Source organism: Sitophilus oryzae, unplaced genomic scaffold, assembly GCF_002938485.1.
Source record: "Sitophilus oryzae breed Bouriz unplaced genomic scaffold, Soryzae_2.0 scaffold_610_pilon_pilon, whole genome shotgun sequence".
Lineage (NCBI taxonomy): Eukaryota > Metazoa > Arthropoda > Insecta > Coleoptera > Curculionidae > Sitophilus > Sitophilus oryzae.
In genome coordinates this window covers 1615847-1640828 of record NW_022147208.1, presented here as the reverse complement: position 1 = coordinate 1640828, position 24982 = coordinate 1615847, and the positions used below count along the sequence as shown (strand labels likewise).

Below are 24982 nucleotides of genomic sequence, written 5' to 3'. Positions count from 1 at the left end.
TTTTTTGATTTTAATCGGCGTTTTTTATTTTAATCAATTTTCTATTTAAAGTCCTATCCTAAATGACTAAATCTTCATAACTCTGCCCCGTATCGATAATATTAACACTTCTATAGCGCGTGTCGTTTTTCCACATCGGTCACCGATGTATTTTATTCTGTAAACTTTGCCGATGCCTCTATTTCCGTAAAAAAATCGGCCGCTTAGATCAAAGGGATTTTTTTTGGAAATAATCATGACTGTCTTAAGTCGGGGAGTGAATAAAATTAGTACCATCTAATGTTCAAAGTGCAAAGTACTTATTGCAGAACAAAATGTCGGTAGAAATTTGGAATGAACTAGAAGATAAATTACGAAAGGCGGAAGTTAGCTTGATCAACATTCAGCTGTTTACAAAAGGTATAAGACAGCCTCGACTCCAGCTTATCTTTTGACATTGATTAGTCCTCGGGAATAAAAATATAACCTGACATCAGAAGAAATTAGTTCTGCAGTAGAGTTTGCGAATGAAATGTATTCAAATACCGGATTTCTGGCACTTCACAATTTCAAAATAAATCTCCAACATGTGTAATGGATTCACACGAAATAACTTCAAATATCGGTCCAAGATTTTAATAGATGAATAGATATTAGGGATATGTGTTATATGTTATAAATATTCTCGCCAGCAAAATTAACGCATAATCGTATATTGTCTTATAAGTTTTATTGTCTGTATTTTAGATCAGTTATATTGGCCTAAAATTACTTCTGTTTATTATTTCTTGCTGAAACGATCCTTTTTTTCATGACTAATAAGAATTTATCAATAGTTTTTATAAATTCCCAAAACAGGTATATTTGCTGAAATGCTCGAAGTCGTTTATTTTAAGATCATTTTATTTGAGTGAGCGGCTGTTGTCTGTTAAACACTTAAATCAGTAAAATGAACCCTAACGTACGTCAAAATCGCAATCTCACCCCCGAAGAGTGTGCTGCAGTTATTGCATTATTTGAAGAAGGCTTGTCTCAGGTACAAATAGCGGAAAGATTTCATGTTGGACAATCAACGATCTCGCGAGCAATAAGAAGATTCCAGGACACTGGAAATAACCAGAGAAGACCAGGCCAAGGCCGTGGCCGAATAACCGATGCCCATCAGGATCGATTTTTGAGATTTCAGGCTCTGCGAGAAAGGTTTGTGACAGCTACATTGCTCCGCTAGAATTTTATAAGGCGATATAACCAACAAATAAGCAGCGATACGATAAGAAGACGTCTTAGAGAGGATAATCTGAGACCCAGAATGGCTGCAACTGGACTACCGTTGTCCCCAGAGCACCGAAGAGTCCGAGTGGCTTTTGCTAGAGAGCATGTAAATTGGGAAAACCATTAATGGTCGAACGTATTGTTCACAGATGAGTCTAGGTTTTGCCTATATGGCAACGATCGTCGTATTCCAGTATACAGAAGGCCGGGCGAACGATTTGCGCAATGCTGTATACAACCAAAACATGCTTATAGTAGTGAGTCAGTTATGGTATAGGGCGGCATTAATATGGAAGATTGAACAGAACTGGTGATCATTCAGAGAAGCCGTCTCACTGCTCACAGGTACATTGTGGACATTTTGGAGCCTCAAATGGTACCTTTTGCTCCCTTTATAACGGACAATTTTCTCTTTATGCACGCTAACGCCAGGTCACATTTTGCCAGAGTTGTCCACAATTACTTGGAGGAGGTCCAAATCGAGACGATGGATTTTCCAGCGCATAGCCCAGACCTCAATCCCATCGAACCTATCTGGGACATGATGGATAGGCGTCTACGAGCTCTACCAAATCCACCCAACAATTTAAATGAGTTATCGCTAAGACTAGAGGAAGTATGGGACGCTATCGAGCAAGATGAAATCAGGAATGAGGTTTTCAGCATGTCCAGACGTTGCCAGGCCGTAATCCGTGCCAGGGGAGGCAACACCCGTTATTAAACCGTGCCTTCTGATTATTTTTTTGTAATGCTTTTGTACTGCGTTTTGCACATTATTCTTTGAACCACTGTATTTTCTTGTTGAGCTGGTTAATAAAATTTCTTTGAAATTTATTATTTTGGTAACGAGTTGTCTAACAAATACATAGTAATTTTACTTTTGAATTCGTTTTAGTTTTTCCAAAAAATAAAATTATGCGTTAATTTTGTTGGCGAGTTTATTTTACAATTATTTTTCGATCTATTAAAGTTTTTAAACGTTACAACAGCAAGTGTAACTTTGTACTTATTTCATGAATATATAGGGTATATTTGATATAGGAATACTTTTTTATAGCTTTATAGGAAAAGTTTTTCTAATTTTCACAGTTATCTTTCGATTTATCATAAGTTTTTAAACAAGTTGATTTTTTTGATTTAACTCCGTGATTAAAATAAAAAAATCCGTTGATTTAAACCATTGCACCCTGGTTGTAACTTCTTCGGGAAGAATTTTAGGGCATATGTTCATGAGAACTTTTTTATTTTTATTTGTAGAATCACCCACCGAAGTTAGATACACTATTTTTTGACTCCCTGTATATGGGGTGGTAAGTTCTAAAATGCTTCATTTTAGAGATACAGGGTGTAGAAGTTTCATTTTTATTTCGATTTTTTTCTAAATAATATCTGAATTGAGAATAGTAGTAATATTAGAAATGAAAAATGATGTTGTTAATGTATACAGAAGAAAAAATCATGCATATATCGTTTCCATAGTTATGTTCACCACTGTTAAAGATTTAATTCAAGTTAAATTATGTTAATACTAAAAAATATTAATCAAAAAATAGATGACTTAATTAAAAATAAATAAATAATAACGAAATAAAAGGATACCAGCGGCGTGCGGTCGGGGTCGAAACACAGGGTGTAAGTGTTACTCAGGGACCGATTGCTGTTAAAATGGAAACCAGTACCTGATGTAATACTCAAACCCTAAATTTCGGTTTATTTTAAAACTTGCGTCATGCCAATGTGTATGAGTCCATGCTAAAAAACAAACTGAAAAAAATGTCTGGGAAAGTATTAAAAAAAATAATGTCAATATATTTTAGTCAACTAAGTAAAACATTACATCGGGGTTGCAAACATTCGTGTTATTCTATATAAACGATAAGTATTTTTATTTGAATTAGTGTATTAAAATTGAAAAAAAATACACACGGGGTTTTACAGTTATTTAACGTAAAAGATAAATCTGGTTCTGAATATTTACCAAATTTAGTTTATAAGTTTTATCATTAAATAATCGAAGGAACATCCAGTGTACAACTAAAAAGTTATATACAGGACTTTTAGAAGTTTTAGTTTGTACATTTGCCAATGAACTGATCGTGTATATAGAATATAATTGTTCTCACACTATTTGCCTATAAAAAAGTAGAATTTAGCGCTTTGTTATGTATAAACCGGTAACAGGGAATCGTTGCACCAAAAACGGAGAATAATAATCGATGATAATACTGGCGAGGTTAAGCCCTAGACGTCATTTTCTTGGCCCGTACATTTCTTTATTTTTCACTGGTGCTTACTGCCAGTTGGCCTTAAGAAGGTTGAAATTTATTTTTATATTGAGTAAAAATGATTTTTAAACGGTGTAGTTTAAAATTAGAAATAAAACATATTTTTTTGGAAATAAATTTTTAATTAGAAATAGACTTTTTTAATCTTTCTATAGCGTTAATTTTTGACAAGTTTTATGTCTTTTTTAGTAAATGATATCTAGAGATTAACCCCACCAAAATTATCATCAATTGTCATTCCTCAGCCGTCTTTGACGCCTTTTTTTTATCATGTTTGTAATATGGCAAATAGTGAAAAATAAAAAATGTTTAAAATTATACTAAACGCAGAGGTCCCAGTTATCATAATATCAAAAAAGCCTCTTTACTAAAAATAATCAAAACAGGTTTTCTCATAATTACAATTTGTCAAAAAAATCTCCAATTATTTTTTCTCAAGTATGCGATGTGGCGTTATTTTACAAGAGACAAAAAAGTAAATATGCTCGTCGGTGGAGTCTATTATATAGGTGGAAAATATGTCATTCAAATCGGAATAACGGTGTTTATTTTTTAAAGTTTGATGCCCTCTAACGGACAAACGAAGCACTTTTGTATAGAGGTAAATTGTGGCCAATAAACTTATTTTGATTCCAAAAATACGAAGAAGTTCGATGTCCACGGAATATTGGGACACCCTGTATATTTTTCTATAAACTATTGTTTTTTATGTTATTTTACTTTATACAGGGTGGTCCGAACTGTATTCCTGAAACTTCGGCAGTATAGTCTGCAGATAAAAATAAGTAAAACAGTTTGTATAAATGTATGTCCTAAAATGCTTAGTTTCGGAGATACAGGGTGTAGAAGTTTCATTTTTATTTCGAATTTAAATAGTTTCTGAAGTATCGTCAATATTTGGATGAAAATTGGTGTCTGGGAGTTTTTTGACATGAGAAATTTGATTTTGATGTCAATATTACTCCTATTTATATGGGGCGCGACCTACATGTTTTACCTGTTTTGAAGAGTAATAACTTTTCGTCCGTACCTGTATAAAACTACTGACTGAAATTATTATTTCGAATCCCAAATTTATTAATTTGGGATTTTTTTTTATTAATCATAAATTTTTCTGCGAAAAAATGATGATAAAACAGTTTCGGTTGAACTTTTGGCACAAAAACATTTCAAATTTATGATTTCAGTCTAATAACTATTTAGTCAACATGTTTAATTTATGTCAATGATGACAGGTATTGATAATTTCGATTCCAAATATCTCGAGAACCATTACTCGTAGCGATTTTTACTGAGAGACCTTTTTTCCGTAAAAAACGTCGTAAATGTATATTTTATTACTCAGTAGTTTTATACAGGTACGGACGAAAAGTTATTACTCTTCAAACAATTTAAAAAATATGTAGGTGGGGCCCTCTACAAGTAGGAGTCATATTGATATGAAAATCAAATTGTTCATGTCAGAAAACTCCAAAACACCAATTTTCATCCAAATATTGACGTTACTTCATAAATTATTTGGAAAAAAGCGAAATAAAAATGAAAGTTCTACACACTGTATCTCCGAAACTAAGCATTTTAGGACATACATTTATACGAACTTTTTATTTATTTTCATCAGCACAATAGGCTGCCGAAGTCTTCGGAAAACAGTTCGTTCAGCTCGTTCCAAACCAAACTTCCACATACTCTGCAGACCACAATGACTGGAAAGACAATATGTGAGAAAGAGACGGAATAACGAATTAACGCCTGATTTAATTTTGTTGGTGTCGACCGCTTACATTTTTCTGTTTACATCTGGATTGTATATTTTGGATATCTTCGTTTTGGAGTTTTCATAACAGTAATATAATCATAATATCAATATTATTTATCTGAGGTTAGGAACGCAGCGTTGATTTGGTTTAAGTTAATTCACCATTCACTGATTAATCACGATCCTGTTGAAACCACTCAAAGTAAGAAGCTCAATTTTGGCATACAGGTTGATTCTAGGCTGTAGAGGTTCGATAAAAAGGGATTTTTCGAAATTCCAGTTCCAAGGGGGTGAAACCACCCCTCAAATATTACAATATTTTTTATTTAAAAAACGGCCAAGTTTCCGAAAAAAACGCTTAAACACGTATATTTTATTTTGTTTTTTTACATATTTTAAGATTTTTAAAAAATGTATACAGGGTGTTTCCAAAAATCTGGTCATTGATTAATCAGGATCCTGCTTAAAGTGCTTGACGTAAAAAGCTGATTTTTGGCGAAAAAATCATGAAAATTAGGATAAAAATAAAAAAATATATAACACTATAAACTTTTTTTTCAAAAAAAGCAAAAAATTTTCCGTTGCGTTTTTTTTTGCACCTGAGTATCTATTAATATTATTTGTCTGAGGTTAGGAACGCAGCATTGGTTTGGTTTAACTTGATTCACCGTTCTTAATCTCTAATAGTTTAGTTTATAAAATATGACAAATCCGTTAATTTTTTTTATAAAATTAAAAGAAAAACGTGCAGTTTTGTACTGGGACCTCTGTAAATATAATAAATACCTGCAAAATTCATTGATACAGAAAGGAAATATATAATAAAAATGACACAGTGCCGACAGGACGAGAAATAGAGAAGCGTGGTCGATGTGTAAGCTCGCTACATTTTCATAATCCCATTAAGTAACTGGGGATGCAGAAACTTACCGCACAGTTATCAAATGAGATTAGAAAAACATAGGTTGTGAAGCGTGCAAAACTGGACAACCAACAAAAGTATAAAAATAACTTAAAAAATAATATATAAAGTCAAAAACGTGCTAAAGGCGTGCTCGGAAACATTCCTACATAACAACAAATACAAAAATGTTTGTTTGAAAGCTTCTGAAAGAAAGAATTAAACAATCAATCAACATAAACAAAAAAAAAACAGACAAGTGCGAGTCGGACAGTAATAATTAAAAATTATTAAAAATAATTAATAATTTGTTTAGCTTGTGTCGATGAAACCCTTTCATACGATACCCTACATGACACGGTTAATTCAATTCAAAATTCCGATGAAGACAAAATTCTGAAATTCCGAAAATCGATCCGCCATTCCTTGTAAAAAGATCCTGTTTTTTGTGATTTAATTAAAAATATACAGTTTTTAGATTTTTCTCTTCTGTACAGTGTGTCCCTCTAAGAATAGCTCTCGGCTGTATCTCGGAAAGTATTAGACGTCTTATGCCACAAAATGCCACAAAAAAAACTATATTTCAACACTCTCAAGGGAATCAAAATTTATAGGGTATTTTCCGTTGACATAGAACTATAAAACTTGGCATATAATAACGTCTCATACTACAAGTATAGAGAAAAATCTGAAAACTATACATTTGTAATTATTAAATCATACAAAATAGAGTCTTTATTTAAAGTACGTAATCAATCATCAGAGTTAAGCAACTGTGTGTGCGGTCATAATTGTATGGGTGACCAAATCTTTTTGCAGATTTTTTTAAACTTTTACTAATTTGTACAGGGTGTCCCACTAAGAATAGCTTTCGGCTGTATCTCGGAAAGTATTAGCCGTAGGGCATACGGAAAAAAATATTTATAACTAAAGGGGCTATGAGGAATTGCTGGAAATTATTTTCAAGTTTGTTAAACGGCCGCTAGAAGGCGCAACTGCTATGGAAAATAAGAAAATAGAATTTTTACAGAATTTTGCCTAGATAATGGGTACTATAAATAATAGCTTCATAATCTTCAGTAAATTTTAGATTTTTTGTTAGAACCATTTTCCCCTATCTGCTAAAATAAAGTGGTGGGGGAAGGTTAGATCTATCTTTATTTAAATTTTAATAACTCCGAACTGGATGATCAGAATCCAACAAGGGCTCTTTAAAAGAGCGTTTCTTACTCTATATTATACCATAAAAATAATAATAAGGTTTTGAACGTAGACGCTAGGGGGCGTTTTCCTACAATTTAACAAACAGCGCGTTTTTTCAAAAAATTAAATACGATAGTATATGTAATTTTAGCTGATAGGAAAGAGTAGTAAAAGCCTAAAAAGTCAGCGAAAACCGCATCGTGATATCTTCTTTCAAACCGAAGATATTAGCAAAATTATAATAAATACCAAAAAATAAGCCCTTAATTACTTTATTTTTACAACACAGTATCAGTAGCCCTCTTGATTATGCCCATTCTAACTTAAAAATAAGATAGAAACAGTTAGTTTATTTCAAAATCGACGAAATACCAGAATACCATGATACCAGATGTATTAATATCTAATAATTAAGATATTAATAACAGTGAAGAAGAAACGATGATTCAGTGAAGTCATGGTAGGCTTTGGAAAAAGTTGCTTTTGATGTAATAGTATAAACGTCAAATTGTTATCAGATCAACATTTTGATAGTCTTAGCAGCGTTTTTATCTTTTGATTGCTTTTTCAAAATGCCAACAACTTCAAATAATAAAGGCGTTTTGAAAAAGCAATTAAAAGGTAAAAAACAAAAGACAAAAAAAGTTTTTTTGAAAACCGCGCTTTGTTAAATTGTAAGAAAGCGCCCCCTAGCGTCTACGTTCAAAACCTTATTATTATTATTTTTATGGTATAATACAGAGTAAGATACGCTCTTTTAAACGAGCCCTCGTTTGTTGGCTTCTGATCATCCAGAGAGAGAGAGTCCGGAGTTATCAATATTTAAATAAAGACAGATCTAACCTTCCCCCACCAGTTTATTTTAGCAGATAGGGGAAAATGGTTCTAACAAAAAAATCCAAAATTTACTGAAGATTATGAAACTATTATTTATAGTATCCATTATCTAGGCAAAATTCTGTAAAAAAAGCATCTTAAAAAATAAGAAAATAGACTAAAAAAAGTCTATTTTCTTATTTCCCATAGCAGTTGCGCCCTCTAGCGGCCGTTTAACAAACTTGAAAACAATTTCCAGCAATTTCTCAAAGCCCCTTTAGTTTAAAATATTTTTTTCCGTATGCCCTACGGCTAATACTTTCCGAGATACAGCCGAAAGCTATTCTTATTGGGACACCCTGTACAAATTAGTAAAAGTTTAAAAAAATCTGCAAAGAGATTTCGTCACCCATACAATTATGACCGCACACACAGTTGCTTAAATCTGATGATTGATTACGTACTTTAAATAAAGACTCTATTTTGTATGATTTAATTACAAATGTATAGTTTTCAGGTTTTTCTCTATACTTGTAGTATGAGACGTTACATGCCAAATTTTATAGTTCTATGTCAACGGAAAATACCCTATAAATTTTGATTCCCTTGAGAGTGTTGAAATATAGTTTTTTTTGTGGCATAAAGGGCCGCATCTTTTTTTTACGTTAACTTTAGAAGTTTCACACAGCTTCAAAGGACTGTAGACCTGAGTATATGGTTTTAATTTCAACTTGGTACCCCAACGCGTCCCGGAGATAGAGTCTTGACTGACAGACGAGTTCTGTCTATGAAGACTCTTGATCTGTGACTTTAGTTCTGTTTTTCAAGAAGCTTCCAAAGAGTACAACAAATAGTACGAGAGCTAGCAACGTCGGAAAAACAAGTATTTTAAGATGTCTGGCTCTTTGATATATATTTTACTATGCTCTCTAGAACATCATGCTAGTCTGGCTGCCGGTAAACGTGGCGTTCCCTACTGCGCATTGAAAGAAGATCCTATATTTTTATTAGTCCTTAAATTCTAGTATTGAATATAAATCGAACATGTCTCCATAGCGCAGTGCGTAGAGTTTCGACCACGAACCGATGATTCAGAGTTCGAATCCGGGTCAGTCACTTTTTTTATTTTGTTTTCGTTTATATTCTGATAGTAAAGTATTAAATATTTGTTTTTTTTTAATCACCAGAATTATTTAAAACTTTACTATCAGAATATAAACGAAAATAAAATAAAAAAAGTCTTTGCCCTGACCCGGATTCGAACTCTGAATCCTCGGTTCGTAGTCGGAAACTCTACGCACTGCGCTATGGAGACATGTTCGATTTATATTCAATACTAGAATTTATAGGACTAAATTTTTAAAAAAATATAGGATCTTCTTCCGATGCGCAGTAGTGAACGCAACGGGTATTGGCAGCCAGACGGGCCGCATGCTGTTCCAGAGAGCATAGTAAAAGATATATCAAAGTGCCAGACGTTTTAAAATACTTTCTCGCAAACGTTGCTAGCTCTTAGACTAAAACACCAAGATAAAATTTAAAAATAGTATACAATAAGAGAAATTTTGCAATTTTAGAATTAAAATTTCATATATTCTTGAATAAATGTAAGAACTTTTTTTGAGACGATCAGTACAGTATTATAGGTATAGCCACTGGTAAATGGTCTATAGTTTATATTATTATTAGTGTTGACCTAATCCCTATTAAGTTAAAAAAATACATTTAATTTTTGCAAAATTTTTCTTAAATCGAAATATACAGACAGTCCTAAACCTAAAAAATAACTATGACTAATTAAATGATGAGGGGGTTAACTTTACGTAGTCGTAACGGTGATTCGTGAAAATATCAGTCGATATTCTGGGGGCTACATTCACCCAGAATTACCAGCTGATATTTCAAAAACTCCCGCTTGTATTATTTCGAAAAAATAATTAAATTTTTTATTTTGCAAGAATTATATTTCGAATTCTTAAAAATATACCTGAAATTCGATATTACTAATTTAAAAATATGTTTGGGCAAATTTAAAAATTATATGATATAAAACATGAATAAATCGAAAAATTAAAAAGTTATAAAAGATTGAAAACGAGTATTCGGAAATTGACAAAACAACGACCTAATTTTTTTATAAAAAACCTCGATTTAAAAAAAAACTCAACAAGTCTTGGAATTAGTAATTAATTCTACACTTTTATTAGTTTCTTTTTTACATATTGTATACTCAGATTTTAATAACCTATGTGAATAAGTAAATTCGTTTTATTTTTTTTGAAAATAATAATCAGGACATTCGATAATCTCATCGTCATTGTCTTTGACATTGACTTGAACGATTGTCTGGCTTTTTTTATGTATATTTAAAAAAAATAGCCCAAAAAAACTTATTAATGGACAGAAAATATTGTTATACCGGATGCTTTACAAAAGTAGCTCACCCCTATAACTTTTTTTTACTTCATTTCATAGAAACTGACATTCTGAATGGAACGACATATCATATGTGAACTTTTGACATAGTCGCTTAAAAATTAGTATTTTAAATTTCAATATATAAAAATATAATAGTGATAAAATCACTAATTTTTAACCAAAATTCCTTGGAAAATACGTTTGATAGTCTAATGTTTTTCATGACTTTTCTTGGCCAGTCAAAAGATGCCCAAAGCGTGTTTGTAATCATAACTCAATTTTTTCAAATGGAAAGTTTGGAAAACACATTTTTTACTAATAATTTGGTATCATTTGTATTTCCAGTTAAATTGTCCAGTCGACATGAACACATCAATGGCACTCTAGATTGAAATTTAAAATACTATTTTTTATAAACGAAAATGTCAAAAGTTGACAAAAAAGTCTGTCTATTCAGAATGTCATTTTCTATCGAAAAAAGTAGAAAAATACCGAGAGTGCCGTTTAAAAATCAAAAGTCGTAATACATTTCCGGTAAAACAGGAAGTGACTGAAAATATTATTTGAATACGTCAATCGATCCTGATTTATGTCATATACTAATATACCAAATCTCCTTTTTTGTCTGAAAAAATAACAACGTTATAGTAGGGGTGAGACACTTTTGAAAAACACCCGGTATTAGTTATTTATTAGATATATCTACTGGGGATATTAAGACCCCGCGACTAAAAGACCTTATATAAAAAGCGAGGTTAAAGTTATTTTATTTTTTATTATATATTATACATATACCGGATGTTGCATCGTCGAGCGGGACATAGGAAATCTCATGTAAATTTTAATGGGGTCAATTATTGGCTTCCCTAATTTTAGAGAATAATTCTATTTAGGTTTACTGAAGAGTACTAAAACCCACATTCAAAAGAATAACTTTAGGTATTTTTGATTAGCCCGTTTACGAGTTATCGCCGATTTCTTTTTAAATATTTCTCCTTTCTTATGGCCCTGTATTTACTTATGAGCGCCAGTCAAGGTAAAAGATAACTGTCAAATGAAGTTGTCATTTCAGAAATTTATCTATTTAGTCAGGGGCCGGAAAGTGAAATAGCAAAAGCGGTTCCACCGTTTCCACGGAAATTTCAAATAAAATAGTTCCAGCCTCAGGCGCTAGGTGGTAGTGCAATTAATTTTTACGTTAAGAAGTTGCTACTAGTTATCGCCAGATGGCGTTCAATTAGATTTTTTTTGTAGTTTCCATAGTTTCCAACGGCCATTGTCATACTATTGTCAAATTCTCAAAAAATATTGTCGTTGTCATAGCGTCAATCATAATATTATCAAAAATGATTATCAAAACGTTTTTCAAACTATAATTTGTTATATATATGTTTTTATTAGACAATTCCTTTTGTTTGTGGCCCTAAAAATATAATGTAAGTCTTTTATTTTTGCCATCATTTAAGTACCTATTTATATTTACTCCATTTACAAAACTTTGGGCGTATTACGTTGGTCTTGTTTTATTATAATAAACGATGTTTAAATATTTGACTTATAAATAAAAACTTTAAATAATAAATAATATTTACACGTTTGGCTTTAATTTGATTTAATAATTATATAAATTATACTGTTAAATCTTCACAAGATCACACATCACAACGATACTTGTTATTAGTATTGTTGAATTCGTGTAAAAACGGCAATATCCACAGAAAATAAATGTTTGGGCAGGGATATTCGGACACAATATTATCGGGCCATTATTTCTTACGCGAAATTTAAATGCAGAATATTATTGGAACTACTCGAAAATCATATTTTACCTGCTTTACATGATGCCGCTAGGAAAAATCAGTTTGGTACCAAATGGATGGCTGCCCGGCACATAGTACCCTGGCTGTTCGGGATTATTTAGACAAGAGTTTTAACGGAAACGTTATTGGCCAGCAATGTCTCCTGATATTTCGCCAAATGATTTCTTTCTCTGGGGCCATTTAAAAAACAGGATATATAAGGATAAAAAATAGCCAAATCTACGAGTTAAAAAATGCTATTTCTGCCGAATGCAATAGAATTTCAGTTTACCAACTAGTGAATGTAAGAAGAGAATTTTATGATCGCCTGGGTTATTATTGTCTAGCAGTCGATGGAGGTACCTACCTAAATTATTAAGTTATTGAATATTGTAATAATATTATAATTAACCTTGTAATTGATTATTTTATTTTACTTTAATTCATATGAATTTGTATTTATAAATACATCTTTAAGATTTCCGATGTAGGAATGAGTTTTCAATAATAATAAAGCACTAAATAGGTAAATTTCTGAAATGACAACTTCATTTGACAGTTATCTTTTACCTTGACTGGTGCTCATAAGTAAATACAGGGCCATAAGAAAAGAGAAAAATTTAAAAAGAAATCGGCGATAACTCGTAAGCGAGCTAATCAAAAATATCTAAAGTTATTCTTTTGAATGTGGGTTTTAGTGCTCTTCAATAAACCTAAATAGAATTATTCTCTAAAATAATTAGGGAAGCCAATAATTGACCCCATTAAAATTTACATGGGATTTCCTATGTCCCGTCCGACGATGCAACACCCGGTATATCAGATATATCTTGATCAAAAATTGTTAATGGTTCTTCTCATGTTCTTAGCATAGCTTTTTATCCACGAAGCTTATAAGATCTCAGATATTATGTCAAAAAATAGATTTAAAAACAATTTTGGTTTCTTCCTAATTTTCAAATACTTCCAGCACAACTACAAATATTTTTTTTTATAAAAAAAAATAATTGTAAAGAAAATCAAAATTTTTATATCGGAATTTTTGTAACAGATTTTCTACTGTTTGTAAAATCGAGGTTTTCTAGTACCTTAATCTATCTCTATATTATACCATACCTTCATCTTTTAGCCCAGAGTTTTGTTTTTTCACCATTTCCAATTGGTCCGATAACCTAGACGCAGCCTGAAGCCCTTGTCTGCTTTCGTCAAGTTGTCTCTTCAGATTTTCGATTTCCTTTTTCAATTCTTCCTGTACTTGTTTTTCTGTGTTTATCTGCCTTCTTATTCTCTCAGTCTCTTTGATCACATCCTTTTCTCGATCTATTTTTAAAAACATAATCAAAAAAATGTATACTAATTATATTCTGACTAGGTATAAATATTTTTTTAATTAACATATATGAAAGGTGGTATTAGCATATGGTAGGTCAGAGACGATGTCAATATCAATTTCGTACACTAAAATACTTTGTATTACATGATTTTTATTTTTTTTTACATAATATGGGGGCAATGGTAATATTCGATATTATGTGATAGATAGCCACACTGTAGTAGACAGGTTTGACATTTTTCGAAGTCAGGTTAATAAAACAAAACCTTGTTCGGTTATGACACAAAATACAGGGTGTTCCATTTAGTGGAGAAAAATAAAACAGTCAGTTTTGACTCGCCCTGTATATGTCAAACGAGATTGCGAAATTTTGGTAGACCGAATTTTGAAGAAGACACTATTATTGCAGTACTTACCTGCTAAAAAATTTAAAACTCTTTTTTATTATATGTTTCGAATTTAGAATTCTAAGGGGGCTTTAAATAAATAAGCTGTGTTTTTGGAATGCCAACTCAAAAAATATACAGTGTGGTCCGAACTGTATTCCGGAAACTTCGGCAGTATATTCAGCAGATAAAAATAAGTAAAAAAGTTCGTATAAATGTATGTCCTAAAATGCTTAGTTTCGGACATACAGGGTGTAAAAGTTTCATTTATATTTCGATTTTTTTCCAAATAACTTATGAAGTGATGTAAATATTTGGATGAAAATCGGCGTCTGGGAGTTCTTTGACATGAGAAATTTGGATTTTGATGTCAATATGACTCCTACTTGTAGAGGGTGCCACCCACATATTTTTTAACTGGTTTGAAGAATAGTAACTTTTAGTCCGTACCTGTATAAAATTACTGAGTAAAAAAATATACATTTACGACATTTTTATGTAAAACAGGTCTCTTGGAAAAAATCGCTGCCGAGTAATGGTTCTCGAGATATTTGGAATCGAAATTATCAATACCTGTCATCAATGACATAAATTAAACATGTTGAGTAAATAGTTATTAGACTGAAATCATAAATTTGAAATGTTTTTGTGCCAAAAGTACAACAGAAACTGTTTTATCATCATTTCTTCGCAGAAAAATTTATGATTAAAATTAAAAAAAAAATCACTAATTTATTATTTCAGTCAAATAACTATCTACTCAACGTGTTTATTTTTTGTCAATAATGACATGTATTGATTATTTCCATTCTAAATATCTTGAGAACGGTTGCTCGTAGCGATTTTTACCAAGAGACATTTTTTACGTAAAAAGTCACGGAAATGTATATTTTTTCACTCAGTACTTTTATACAGGTAAGGACGAAAAGTTATTACTCTTCTAAACAGTTAAAAGACATGTAGGTGGTGCCCCCTACAAATAGGAGTCATATTGCCATCAAAATCAAATGTCTCATGTCAAAAAACTCCCAGACACCAATTTTCATCTATCCAAGGCTACTTCAGAAATTATTTGGAAAAAATCGAAATAAAAGTGAAACTTCTACACCCTGTATCTCCCAAACTAAGCATTTTAGGACATACTTTTATAAGAACTATTTTACTTATTTTTATCTGCAGAATATGCTGCCGAAGTTTACAGAATACAGTTCGGGACCACTCTGTATACAACTTTGGTTTGAAAATATGTTTAGATTACCCTGTACGTTGGTAAAAATATTTTCAATATCTGCGCTACTATTGCCCCCATATTATGTAAAAAAATAAAATCAAATTCACAAACCAAAAACCTAATATTATAGGGTTTTTTTCTGGGCCACCCGATATGTTTATTTACCTTTCTGGAACTGCTCTAACACGAACTGCAAATTGGTCAAAGCCACCGCCTGTTTACTATTGGCATCTTCAGCATCCGATATCTTCTTCCTCAACTCATCTCTCTGATTGGTTACCATTTGCAACTGTTTCTGCAACACTTCAGCCTGCTGATTGGCCCTGATACTCACCGAAGTATACAAGTTGCTCGAATTCTTCTCCCTCTGTTCTAAATCAGCAAGTTTAGCCTGTAGATCAGAGTTTTTCTGCTCAACTTGCAGTAGTTCTTGGGTGTAATGTTCCTCGACTTCCATCAGATGAGACTGAAGCCTTTCCAGTTGTTTAAAAAGAGATACTTCTTTATCACTGGGTCCGGACTTCGAGGATTGTTCTTCGAGAAGGTTTTTGGTCAAGATGTCGCATTTTTCTTTCAGGAAGTTGATTTCATCGTTTAGTTTGTCGATTTCTTCGTCTTTCTTTGCTATGGCCTCGCTAGAACTACTCGCTTGAACTAGCTGGGCTTCCATTCTCAAAGATTTTTCAGTTTCACCTTTCAATACTTCGGATAGTCGCTGAATTTCGTTATGGTAAGTAAGGCTTTCCTGGTGTTTAACTGTTACCATATTTATTAATTCGTTACGTGAATTATTTAGGTCTTGAATTTGAAGTTGTAAAGCTTGTACAGTTTTCTTGCTTTCGTCTAAGGCTGCTTGAAGACCGACTATTTGTTGATTAAAAACTTCATTTTTATCACCGGATTCAAGTAATTTTCTCAATTCCTCCCTCAAATTCCGAATTTCTTCCTGATACCTCGCTACTAAACCTTCATTTTTATCACTGTCATTCTTCAATTGCTTATCTACCTCTTCCTGTTTTGATATAAATTCCTTAAACTGATCTCGAAGCTGTATTATTTCTTGTTCTTTATTCCTGAGCCGTTCTTCAAGCTTCCTAGCTAAATCCCCTGTTTCTGCCTCATTTTCTTTTTGATCTTTTATCTCCAACAAAGCGTTATTGAGCTTCAAAATTTCACTGTCCTTTTCGTGAAGCTGGGTACTCAATCCCTCACATTTAATAAGAATTTCATCGTATTTTTGAAGGAGCTCTGTATAGCTTTTCTCATAATCCGCCAAAGTCGTCTTAATATTTGCCAAAGAACTTTCTAAATTATTTCTGGCTTCAGTCAGAGCTAAGTTTTCTTTGCTCAAAGTATCACATTGCAACTTAAATGAGGTCTCTACCATTTTGGAGTTCTGTAATTTCTCTGTCAAGTTCTTTACTTGATTTTCCAAGTTTCGTCTTGTATTCTCCTCGCTGAGATACTTCTCCCTGACTTCGTTTAGCTCTGTTTTTAAATCTACACTGTTCATAGCCTGTATCTTCGTTTGGGCATACTCTTTAGCTAGGGTGTTCATTTTTAGTTCGATGGTCTCAATCTCTTCGCGTAGGTTGTCTATGGTGAAGTTAGCTTCTGAGAGTTGGTAATCTACATTTTCGAAATCAGATTTATTTCTGTCCAGTTGAGACTTTATATTCTCGTTTTCGTCTTCGACTTCATCGAGTCTGGATTTGGTGTTAGTTAGTTCTTTCGAAATCAGGTCATAATCTATTTTAAGACTATCGAAATTGTTTAGTAAAGCTTTGTAGTCGTTTACTTCAGGGTCGGACTCAAACGATTCTTGTTCTTCAACTGATTTAGTCTCATGTTCGACTTTCTTCTCCAGTTCTTTGATTTTTTCGTTGGCATTCTCCAGAGCGGTTTCAAGAAGAACCATATTATCCTCATTCGATTCTGGTATAGTTTCTAGGCCCATCCTTGACTGGTTTTTCGCTTCGAATTCTTGTATCAATTCATCATCACTAACCACCAAATTCGTGATTTCAATCTCAAGCTCTTTAATTGTGTTACTTTTCTCAATGATTTCTTGACTAAGCACTTCGGAATTCTGCATAAGTTTTTCTATTTCAGTATTTTTTTCGTTCAGTATTTCCGATTTTTCCTGGGACGATTCCAGGACTTGCCTTTCGAGCTGCTGGCACTTTTCTTTGAATTCCAGCAAGATTTTGAATATGCTTTCGACCTGTTTGCTAAATTCCAGAATTTGAGGGTCTTCCGAAGGGTCAGGGCTGACAACTCCGGAATCCATGAAGCGTTTGACGTTGTCCGTGATGATATTGATATAGGACCGATGCATATCGTCCTTCTTGCAGTGAAGTGTCTTGTTCTCTTCGCTCAGGGCCTGTAAACTTTGATTTAATTGAATCCTAGCTTTCTGATGCTCTCGTTTGGTTAGTTCCAGTTCCTTTTGGGTTCTATCAAGATCCTCTAGTGCTTTTTTAAGGTTACCTTCTAATTCTTTGGTGTTGTTTTCATGAAGTTCTTGGTTATTTTTGTTTTGGTTTGTAACAGCATCAAGTTCTACCTGTTTCCATTGTAATGATTTGTTTTCTTCACTTAGAGCTTGTAATCTTTCAAGTAACTCATCTACTTGAGTTCTGGCTGTTTGGTGTTCTTGTTTCGTTAGTTCTAATTCATTTTGAGTTCGACTAAGATCTTCGAGCGCCTTTTTAAGGTTAATTTCAAATTCTTTGATGTCTTCTTCATGAACTTGGCTATTTTTCTCGTTTTTAGAAGTAATTAGTTCGTCATTTTTACATTGTAATACTTTATTCTCTTCATTTACAGATTGTAATCTTTCGCGCAACCCATCTACTTGGTTTCTAGCTTCTTGATGTTCCTGTTTGGTTAGTTCCAGCTCTTTACGAGCTTGATCAAGTTCCTCAATAGCTTTTGAAAGATTATTCTCTAATTCTGTGACATCTTTTTCACGGTTTACATTATTTTTGCTCTGGTTTTTAACATCGTCTAGTTCTTCCTTAAGAGCTGTCACTTGCTTTTCGTAGCTTTCCAAAATAAATGCGAGTTTTTGACAGTTCTCTGTGTCCTCTTGACTTTTAAGCTCGCACAGTCTTACTTGCTCTTTGGCTTGTTGTAATTCTGCGTAAATTACTTTATTCTCAGCTTCACTCAACGCCAACTTGGATTGATAGTCTTTGAGGTTAGTTTTGAATTCCTCAAGTGTTTTTTCAAGAGTGTCATGTGTACTTTTCAAGACGCTCAGTTCTTTAGTCTTTTCTTCTAGTTCTACTAGTAATTCGCTTTTTTTCTTATCGTTAAGAGATGGCACTTGGTTTGTATGATCTTTTGAAACAGACTGGAGGTCTTGAAGTTGTTTCTGTAGCTTTTTCTCGCTGGTAATAGTGGTTTTGAGTTGATGTTTCAATTTGTCGCATTTTTCCTTCAAACTAAGATTTTCTTCTTGCAATTTTTCTCTGATACTGACTAGTTCAGCTATGTTTTGTTGGTTTTCTGCATCTAGTTGTTCCAATTGCGTACTGAGATCGTCTTTTTCGTTTTCTAAATCTCTGATGAGGCGTTTCAGGTCGGAAACAGTTTCTTTGGGTGTCGTTTCTTCTGGCGGGACCCATTCCCAGTTTGATTCGTCATTGTGTGAACCGTTTACCTGGAAATAAAAAAATAAAATAATTAATAAAATAAATAATTATTTAAAAAACGGCCAAGTTTCCGATTTTGTTTTTTTACATATTTTATAATTTTTTAAAAATGTATATAGGGTGTTTTGAAAAATCTGGTCATTGATTAATCACGATCCTGCTTAGAGCGCTTGACGTAAAAAGCTGATTTTTGGAAAACGGATTGACTTTAGAGTGTAGAGGTTCGATAAGAAGGGATTTTTCGAAATTGTAAGGGGGTGAAACTACCCCACAAATATTAGAATATTTTTTTATTTAAAAACCGGTGAGTTTTTCGGAAAAACTCTTAAACACGTATATTTTATTTTGTTGTTTCACATATTTTAAGATTTTTTAAAAATTTGTACAAGGTGTTTCATAAAATGTGACCATTGAGTAATCAGGATTCTGCTTAAACTGCTTGACGTTTAAAGCTGATTTTTGGCAAACGGATTGACTGTGGGGTGTAGAGGTTCGATAAGGAGGGGTTTCTCGAATCTCAAATTCCAAGAGGGTGAAAACGCCCCTCAAATATTACAATATTTGTTATTTAAAAAACGGTTAGTCTTTTGGGAAAAAGCTTGGACGCGCATAATTTATTGTTTTTTTTTTAAAAATCATACAGAGTGTTCCAAAAAGTTGGGTTAGTTGGGTTATTGATTAACCACGATTCTGCTTAAACTGCTTGACATAAAAAGCTTATTTTTGGCAAACGGATTTTTCGAAAGTCAAATTCCAACGAGATGAAACTACCCCTCAAACATTACCAAGTTATATAATAATATCGCCATATTGTTTTTTCTCATGCTGACATAAATGTGACAAAATTTTATCCAGTTTGTATGTTAATGGAAATTCTTGCTTTGCTTTATCATTACAAATAATTAACTCGACGCGAACGAAGTCGCGGGTACACGCTAGTATATTTATAATTTACATAAAATATAAAAATCCAACACAAAAAAAAATCAACAGAAATACAAAGCACTGAAAGGTGAATGATACAATCTATCAGATACCAAGTACAGATGACTAAAAAAAAAGAAAACCCAAATATAAAAACACTATATAAACAAGAAAGATGGACACAATAGATTTGTAAGGTCGCGGCGATTAAACCCTTCACATACTTTCTTCATTCTATCAAAGAAAAAGCGAAAATATGTTAGTTATTTAATATGAAAATACAAAAATGCTGTAACTATTAAAAATGAAGGTTGAATAAACTGTTACAAAGTGTGAAGTGAATATGTATGTGTATTTGTGTTCCCTAGGTAGGAACTGGAGCTGATTAAAATGGTAATGTACGAAGCGACCCAGCGATAGCAAGACTTCTTATCGCGGTTTGGTCTTCCAACGGTCGTTGTTTAACCAGCCAACTTGGCTCGATATGAAATTTAATACGTACACGTTTCAATCAGTTACTTTTCAATGTATTATATGAAACTCTAATAAAAAATACTTAGGTCAAGGTTTACATTAATTCTGTAAAATTTGCTTAATGTATTTTTGGTATTAACAATACCAAATTATTAAAAATCTGATAACAAAGTCTGCCCAACGAATCAGGAAAGATTTTGGCAGACGACATGTAAAAAATAACAGAAAATAATATTAATGCCTAGTTTTCGTGCACCTTAGAACTTCGGATGTTTTATGTCAAAAACAATATACCGGATGTTTTTCAAAAGCGGCTCACCCCTGTAACTTTTTATTTTTTCTGATAAAAAAACGATATTTGGTATAAACATATTCAATTAGTTTCGATCACTTCTTGTTTCATCGGAAATTACTACAACTTTATATTTCTATTTAGTACCCTCAGTATTTTTTTACTTTATTTGGTAGAAAATGGCATTCTGAAATGGCATTTGGTAGAAAATGGCATTCTTTTGACATTTTCGCTTAAAAAAATAGTATTTTGAATTTTTGTATAGAGTGTCATGGCTGTGTTAAAACAAAACTACTGGAAACTAGGGTTTCATCGAGACGAGATATTAACAAACTCTCATCTCGATGTTTTTCTCGAAGTCAATTTCTCGATCTCAATTCGAGATTCTCGAAATTTCGAGAGTCTCGAAAATAAATACCTGATTTATTATTATTAAAAAATTGGCGCCGGGAGGCACGTATAGCCGCCCATACTAAAATATGTTAATAAAAAGTTGGTACGCAGTTCTTTTAGTTTCAAAGTAAAGGAATTTTTTCAATTTGTTTTATCTCAAAAACTGCGACTTTGACTGATTTTGATGTTATTACAAATTTTGTTGCAAATATTATTCCTAATCTTAAATTGAAAACCGCGTTTCGCTAGCTACTCTAATTTTGGAGTTACGGGTTTTTTAAAATTTTAACCCCCTTTTAACCCATACCCTCTTACCAACCCCCACCCCCACCAAAAACTAATGGCCAGATTCGGGTGCCACAGTGATTTTGTGCCAAATTTGGTTAAAATTGGTTAAGCGGTTTTTGAGTTATCGTGTTACAGACGGACAGGCAGACAGACACCATGAAAATATTTTGTATTTTGGTCATTTATGACCCAAATAACTCATTTTGAGTGAAATTAAAAAAAAAAATTGCCAATCTTAATAGCCTACCATACCTATTGGTATGGTCGGCTAAAAATATCATGTTATAAAGTCTGCACCAAAAGGTAGGGTAAATTTTTTCTGTGAAAAAATTACGTTATAGCATACAGAGCTATTATAATAGGTATGGTATGAACTAAAAGCCATGTGTAACAAAAAAAAAACGCAGACTTTGGCCCAAAATCCCAAAAGTAAAAATATATTGTTTTAAAAAGCGAAAATCAAAACGATTCCTTTATTTTTTAATTTAGTATTTTATCCATATGGGTTTAAAATTTACCTAGCTACCTACGAAAGTTAAAAATGTTTACTTCGTTGTGCAACAAACTGATTTTTGTTTACTCGAAACAGTCTTTTATTGAAAAACTTTTTTTCTTCGACATTACTTAAATTCCTTTAACTCAATAGGAGTTAATAGTGAAATTTATACAAAAATGGTGCCATAAGAACAAGAATATATTATATTTACGGCATTTCTTTATTCTGAAAAGACCGACTGATCGAACAGTTTTGGGGAAGTTATCTTTTGATTATTTGTAATAATTGTAAATAAAGTAATGTAAATTAGCATTGTACGAGAAAATATTTCCCAACATAGTTTTTATTTCCATTTTTCTAGCCTTTTATGTGCTGTTGAGTTATTGCAGCAATCTAAAGTTTTTCGAGATCGAGAAATCTCGAAAAAATTTCTTGATCTCGAAAAATCTCGAAGACATTTTCTCGATCTCGTCTCGAAAAAAAATTCTCAGTCTCGTCTCGATCTCGTCTCGAAATCGAGACGAGACGAGACGAGAAATCTTGAGTTTCGAGAATCTCGTGAAACCCTACTGGAAACATAGATTTGATCGTCTAATGTTTTTCCTGACTTTTTCTGATCGGTTCAAAGATGCCTAAATCGTATTTTTAATCATAACTTAATTTTTTTCAAATGGAACGAGGGTGGCTCATTATTATATTTGAAAAAATCATTTTTTACGAATACGCAGGTTGCCTTTTAAGTTTTTACAATCGCTAGTTTCTTCGGTTGTACTGGACACGTTGCAACCATTCGATCGTCTATGAGACGATCGAAGAACTGTTAATGCCGAATGGTATTCAACAATTTGTTTGCCGACGGTCTTCGATGAAATAAGGAAAAAGAACAAAACACGTCGCATCATTCGTCATCACGACAATGCCAGCTCCGATAAAGCACGTCAAACAACTGAATATTTGAAGGAGAAAATCATCGAATTAATGTCTCCTTGCCCGTATTCACCTGATTTATCGCCTATTGACTTTTTCTTGTTCCCCACTTCAAACAAAAGATGCGCGGACAGCGATTTTCATCACCTCAAGAAGCTGTTGAAGACTTTCAAAACCATGTTTCTACGATATCAGCTTCAGAGTGGAAAAAATGTTTCCAGAACTGGTTTGAGCGTATGCAAAAATGTATAGATCTAGGGCGAATATTTTGAAAAGCAATAAAACACTTTGTTTCGAACTTGTTCGTCTCTGTTTCACATTTTGTAATAACTTAAAAGGCAACATACGTAGTTTGGTCAGTTTATACCAAATAAACTGTAACCTTAACAGCACTTAAGGGACATAAAGGGTCATTACAACTGCTTTCCCGAAATCAAAATATTCTAATAAAGTTGCGATGAGTTTTTTACGGCTTATATATAAAACCAATTTCAAAATAAACGAGAAAGAGCCAAAGTCAGATGCTCAGAAAAGCCAAAGTCAAATGTGTCGAGTAAAACATCAAACAAAACTGTCAAAAAAATAAAATAACACTATTAGACTCTTTCCTGAGCCTCCATTCAGTGTCCAGGTAATGACCCTCTCTAAATATTATAACACCCAGTGTGTGTTTATGGGCGTTAGGGTTATTGTTCGAGCTACGGTTAACACAAATTTGTTGGAAAAAGCTGAAAACTGAAACGGGGGGCATTGACGGTTATGCGGGCGGCCGGAAACGTGGCAACGCGGCCCGCGTTAATAAAACGTTAAATATTTGTATTTCGCCTTCGTTTGTGTAACAATGGTCGCGGAGGTGAGGGCTAACCCTGCCACATTTAGTCCGCACACTAAACCTATTGTTATACGTAGTGTAGCTAAAAGAATATTTCGTTAAAATGAAATAATATTCATTTTAAAAAATTGTGTGTGCACTATGTGCGCATATTTGAAGTGAAACTAGAAAACAGCTATTAAATTGAAGGATTTGAAGGATATATATTTTTTGTGAATGCTTTTTATAAACTTCAAAAACATTAGATTTAATATAAAACCGTATACTATTCTAGCTTTATAATTTTACTAGCGTGTACCCGCGACTTCGTTTGGGTCGAATTAATCATTTGTAATGGTGATGATAAAGCAAAGCAAGAATTTCCATTAACATACAAACTGGATAAAATTTTCTCACATTTATGTCAGCATGAGAAAAAACAATATGGCGATATTATTATATAACTTGGTAATATTTGAGGGGTAGTTTCTCTCGTTGGAATTTGACTTTCGAAAAATCCGTTTGCCAAAAATAAGCTTTTTACGTCCAGCAGTTTAAACAGAATCGTGGTTAATCAATTACCCAACTTTTTGGAACACCCTGTATCGTTTTTTAAAAAATTTCAAAACATGTAAAAGGACAAAATAAATTATGCGTTTCCAAGTGTTTTCCCGAAAGAATAACCGTTTTTTAAACAACAAATAATGTAATATTTGAGGGGCTTTTCACCCTCTTGGAATTTGAGATTCGAGAAACCCATCCTTATCGAACCTCTACACCCCACAGTCAATCCGTTTGCCAAAAATCAGCTTTAAACGTCAAGCAGTTTAAGCAGAATCGTGATTACTTAATGGTCATATTTTATGGAACACCCCAAATAAATTTTTTAAAAAATCTTAAAATATGTAAAACAACAAAATAAAATATACGTGTTTAAGAGTGTTTCCGAAAAACTCACCGGTTTTTAAATAAAAAATATTGTAATATTTGAGGGGTGGTTTCACCCCCTTAGAATTCGAGTTTCGAAAAATCCCTTCTTATCGAACCTCTACATCCTAAAGTCAATCCGTTTTCCAAAAATCAGCTTTTTACGTCGAGCGCTTTAAGCAGGATCGTGATTAATCACTGACCAGATTTTTCGAAACACCCTGTATACATTTTTAAAAAATCTTAAAATATGTAAAAAAATAAAATAAAATATACGTGTTTAAGCGTTTTTACGGAAACTTGACCGTTTTTTAAATAAAAAATATTGTAATATTTGAGGGGTGGTTTCGCCCCCTTGGAACTGGAATTTCGAAAAATCCCTTCTTATCAAACATCTACACCCTAGAAT

The 24982-nt window shown here is 32.7% G+C and overlaps 2 protein-coding genes across 2 annotated transcripts in view; one reads left to right on the top strand and one right to left on the bottom strand.

Moving 5' to 3' along the window:
• Positions 1–24982, bottom strand: part of LOC115887701 (thyroid receptor-interacting protein 11-like) — a 75734-nt gene that overhangs the window by 1820 nt on the left and 48932 nt on the right. The window contains exons 4-5 of the mRNA XM_030907171.1: positions 15548–19049; positions 13549–13752 (exon numbers count right to left, since the gene is read on the bottom strand). Coding sequence (XP_030763031.1) covers positions 13549–13752; positions 15548–19049 — 3706 coding nt within the window. The remainder of the gene's footprint in view (positions 1–13548; positions 13753–15547; positions 19050–24982) is intronic.
• The window catches only part of LOC115887702 (guanylate kinase-like), a 34905-nt gene that overhangs the window by 7869 nt on the left and 2054 nt on the right, over positions 1–24982 (top strand). The window lies entirely within an intron of this gene.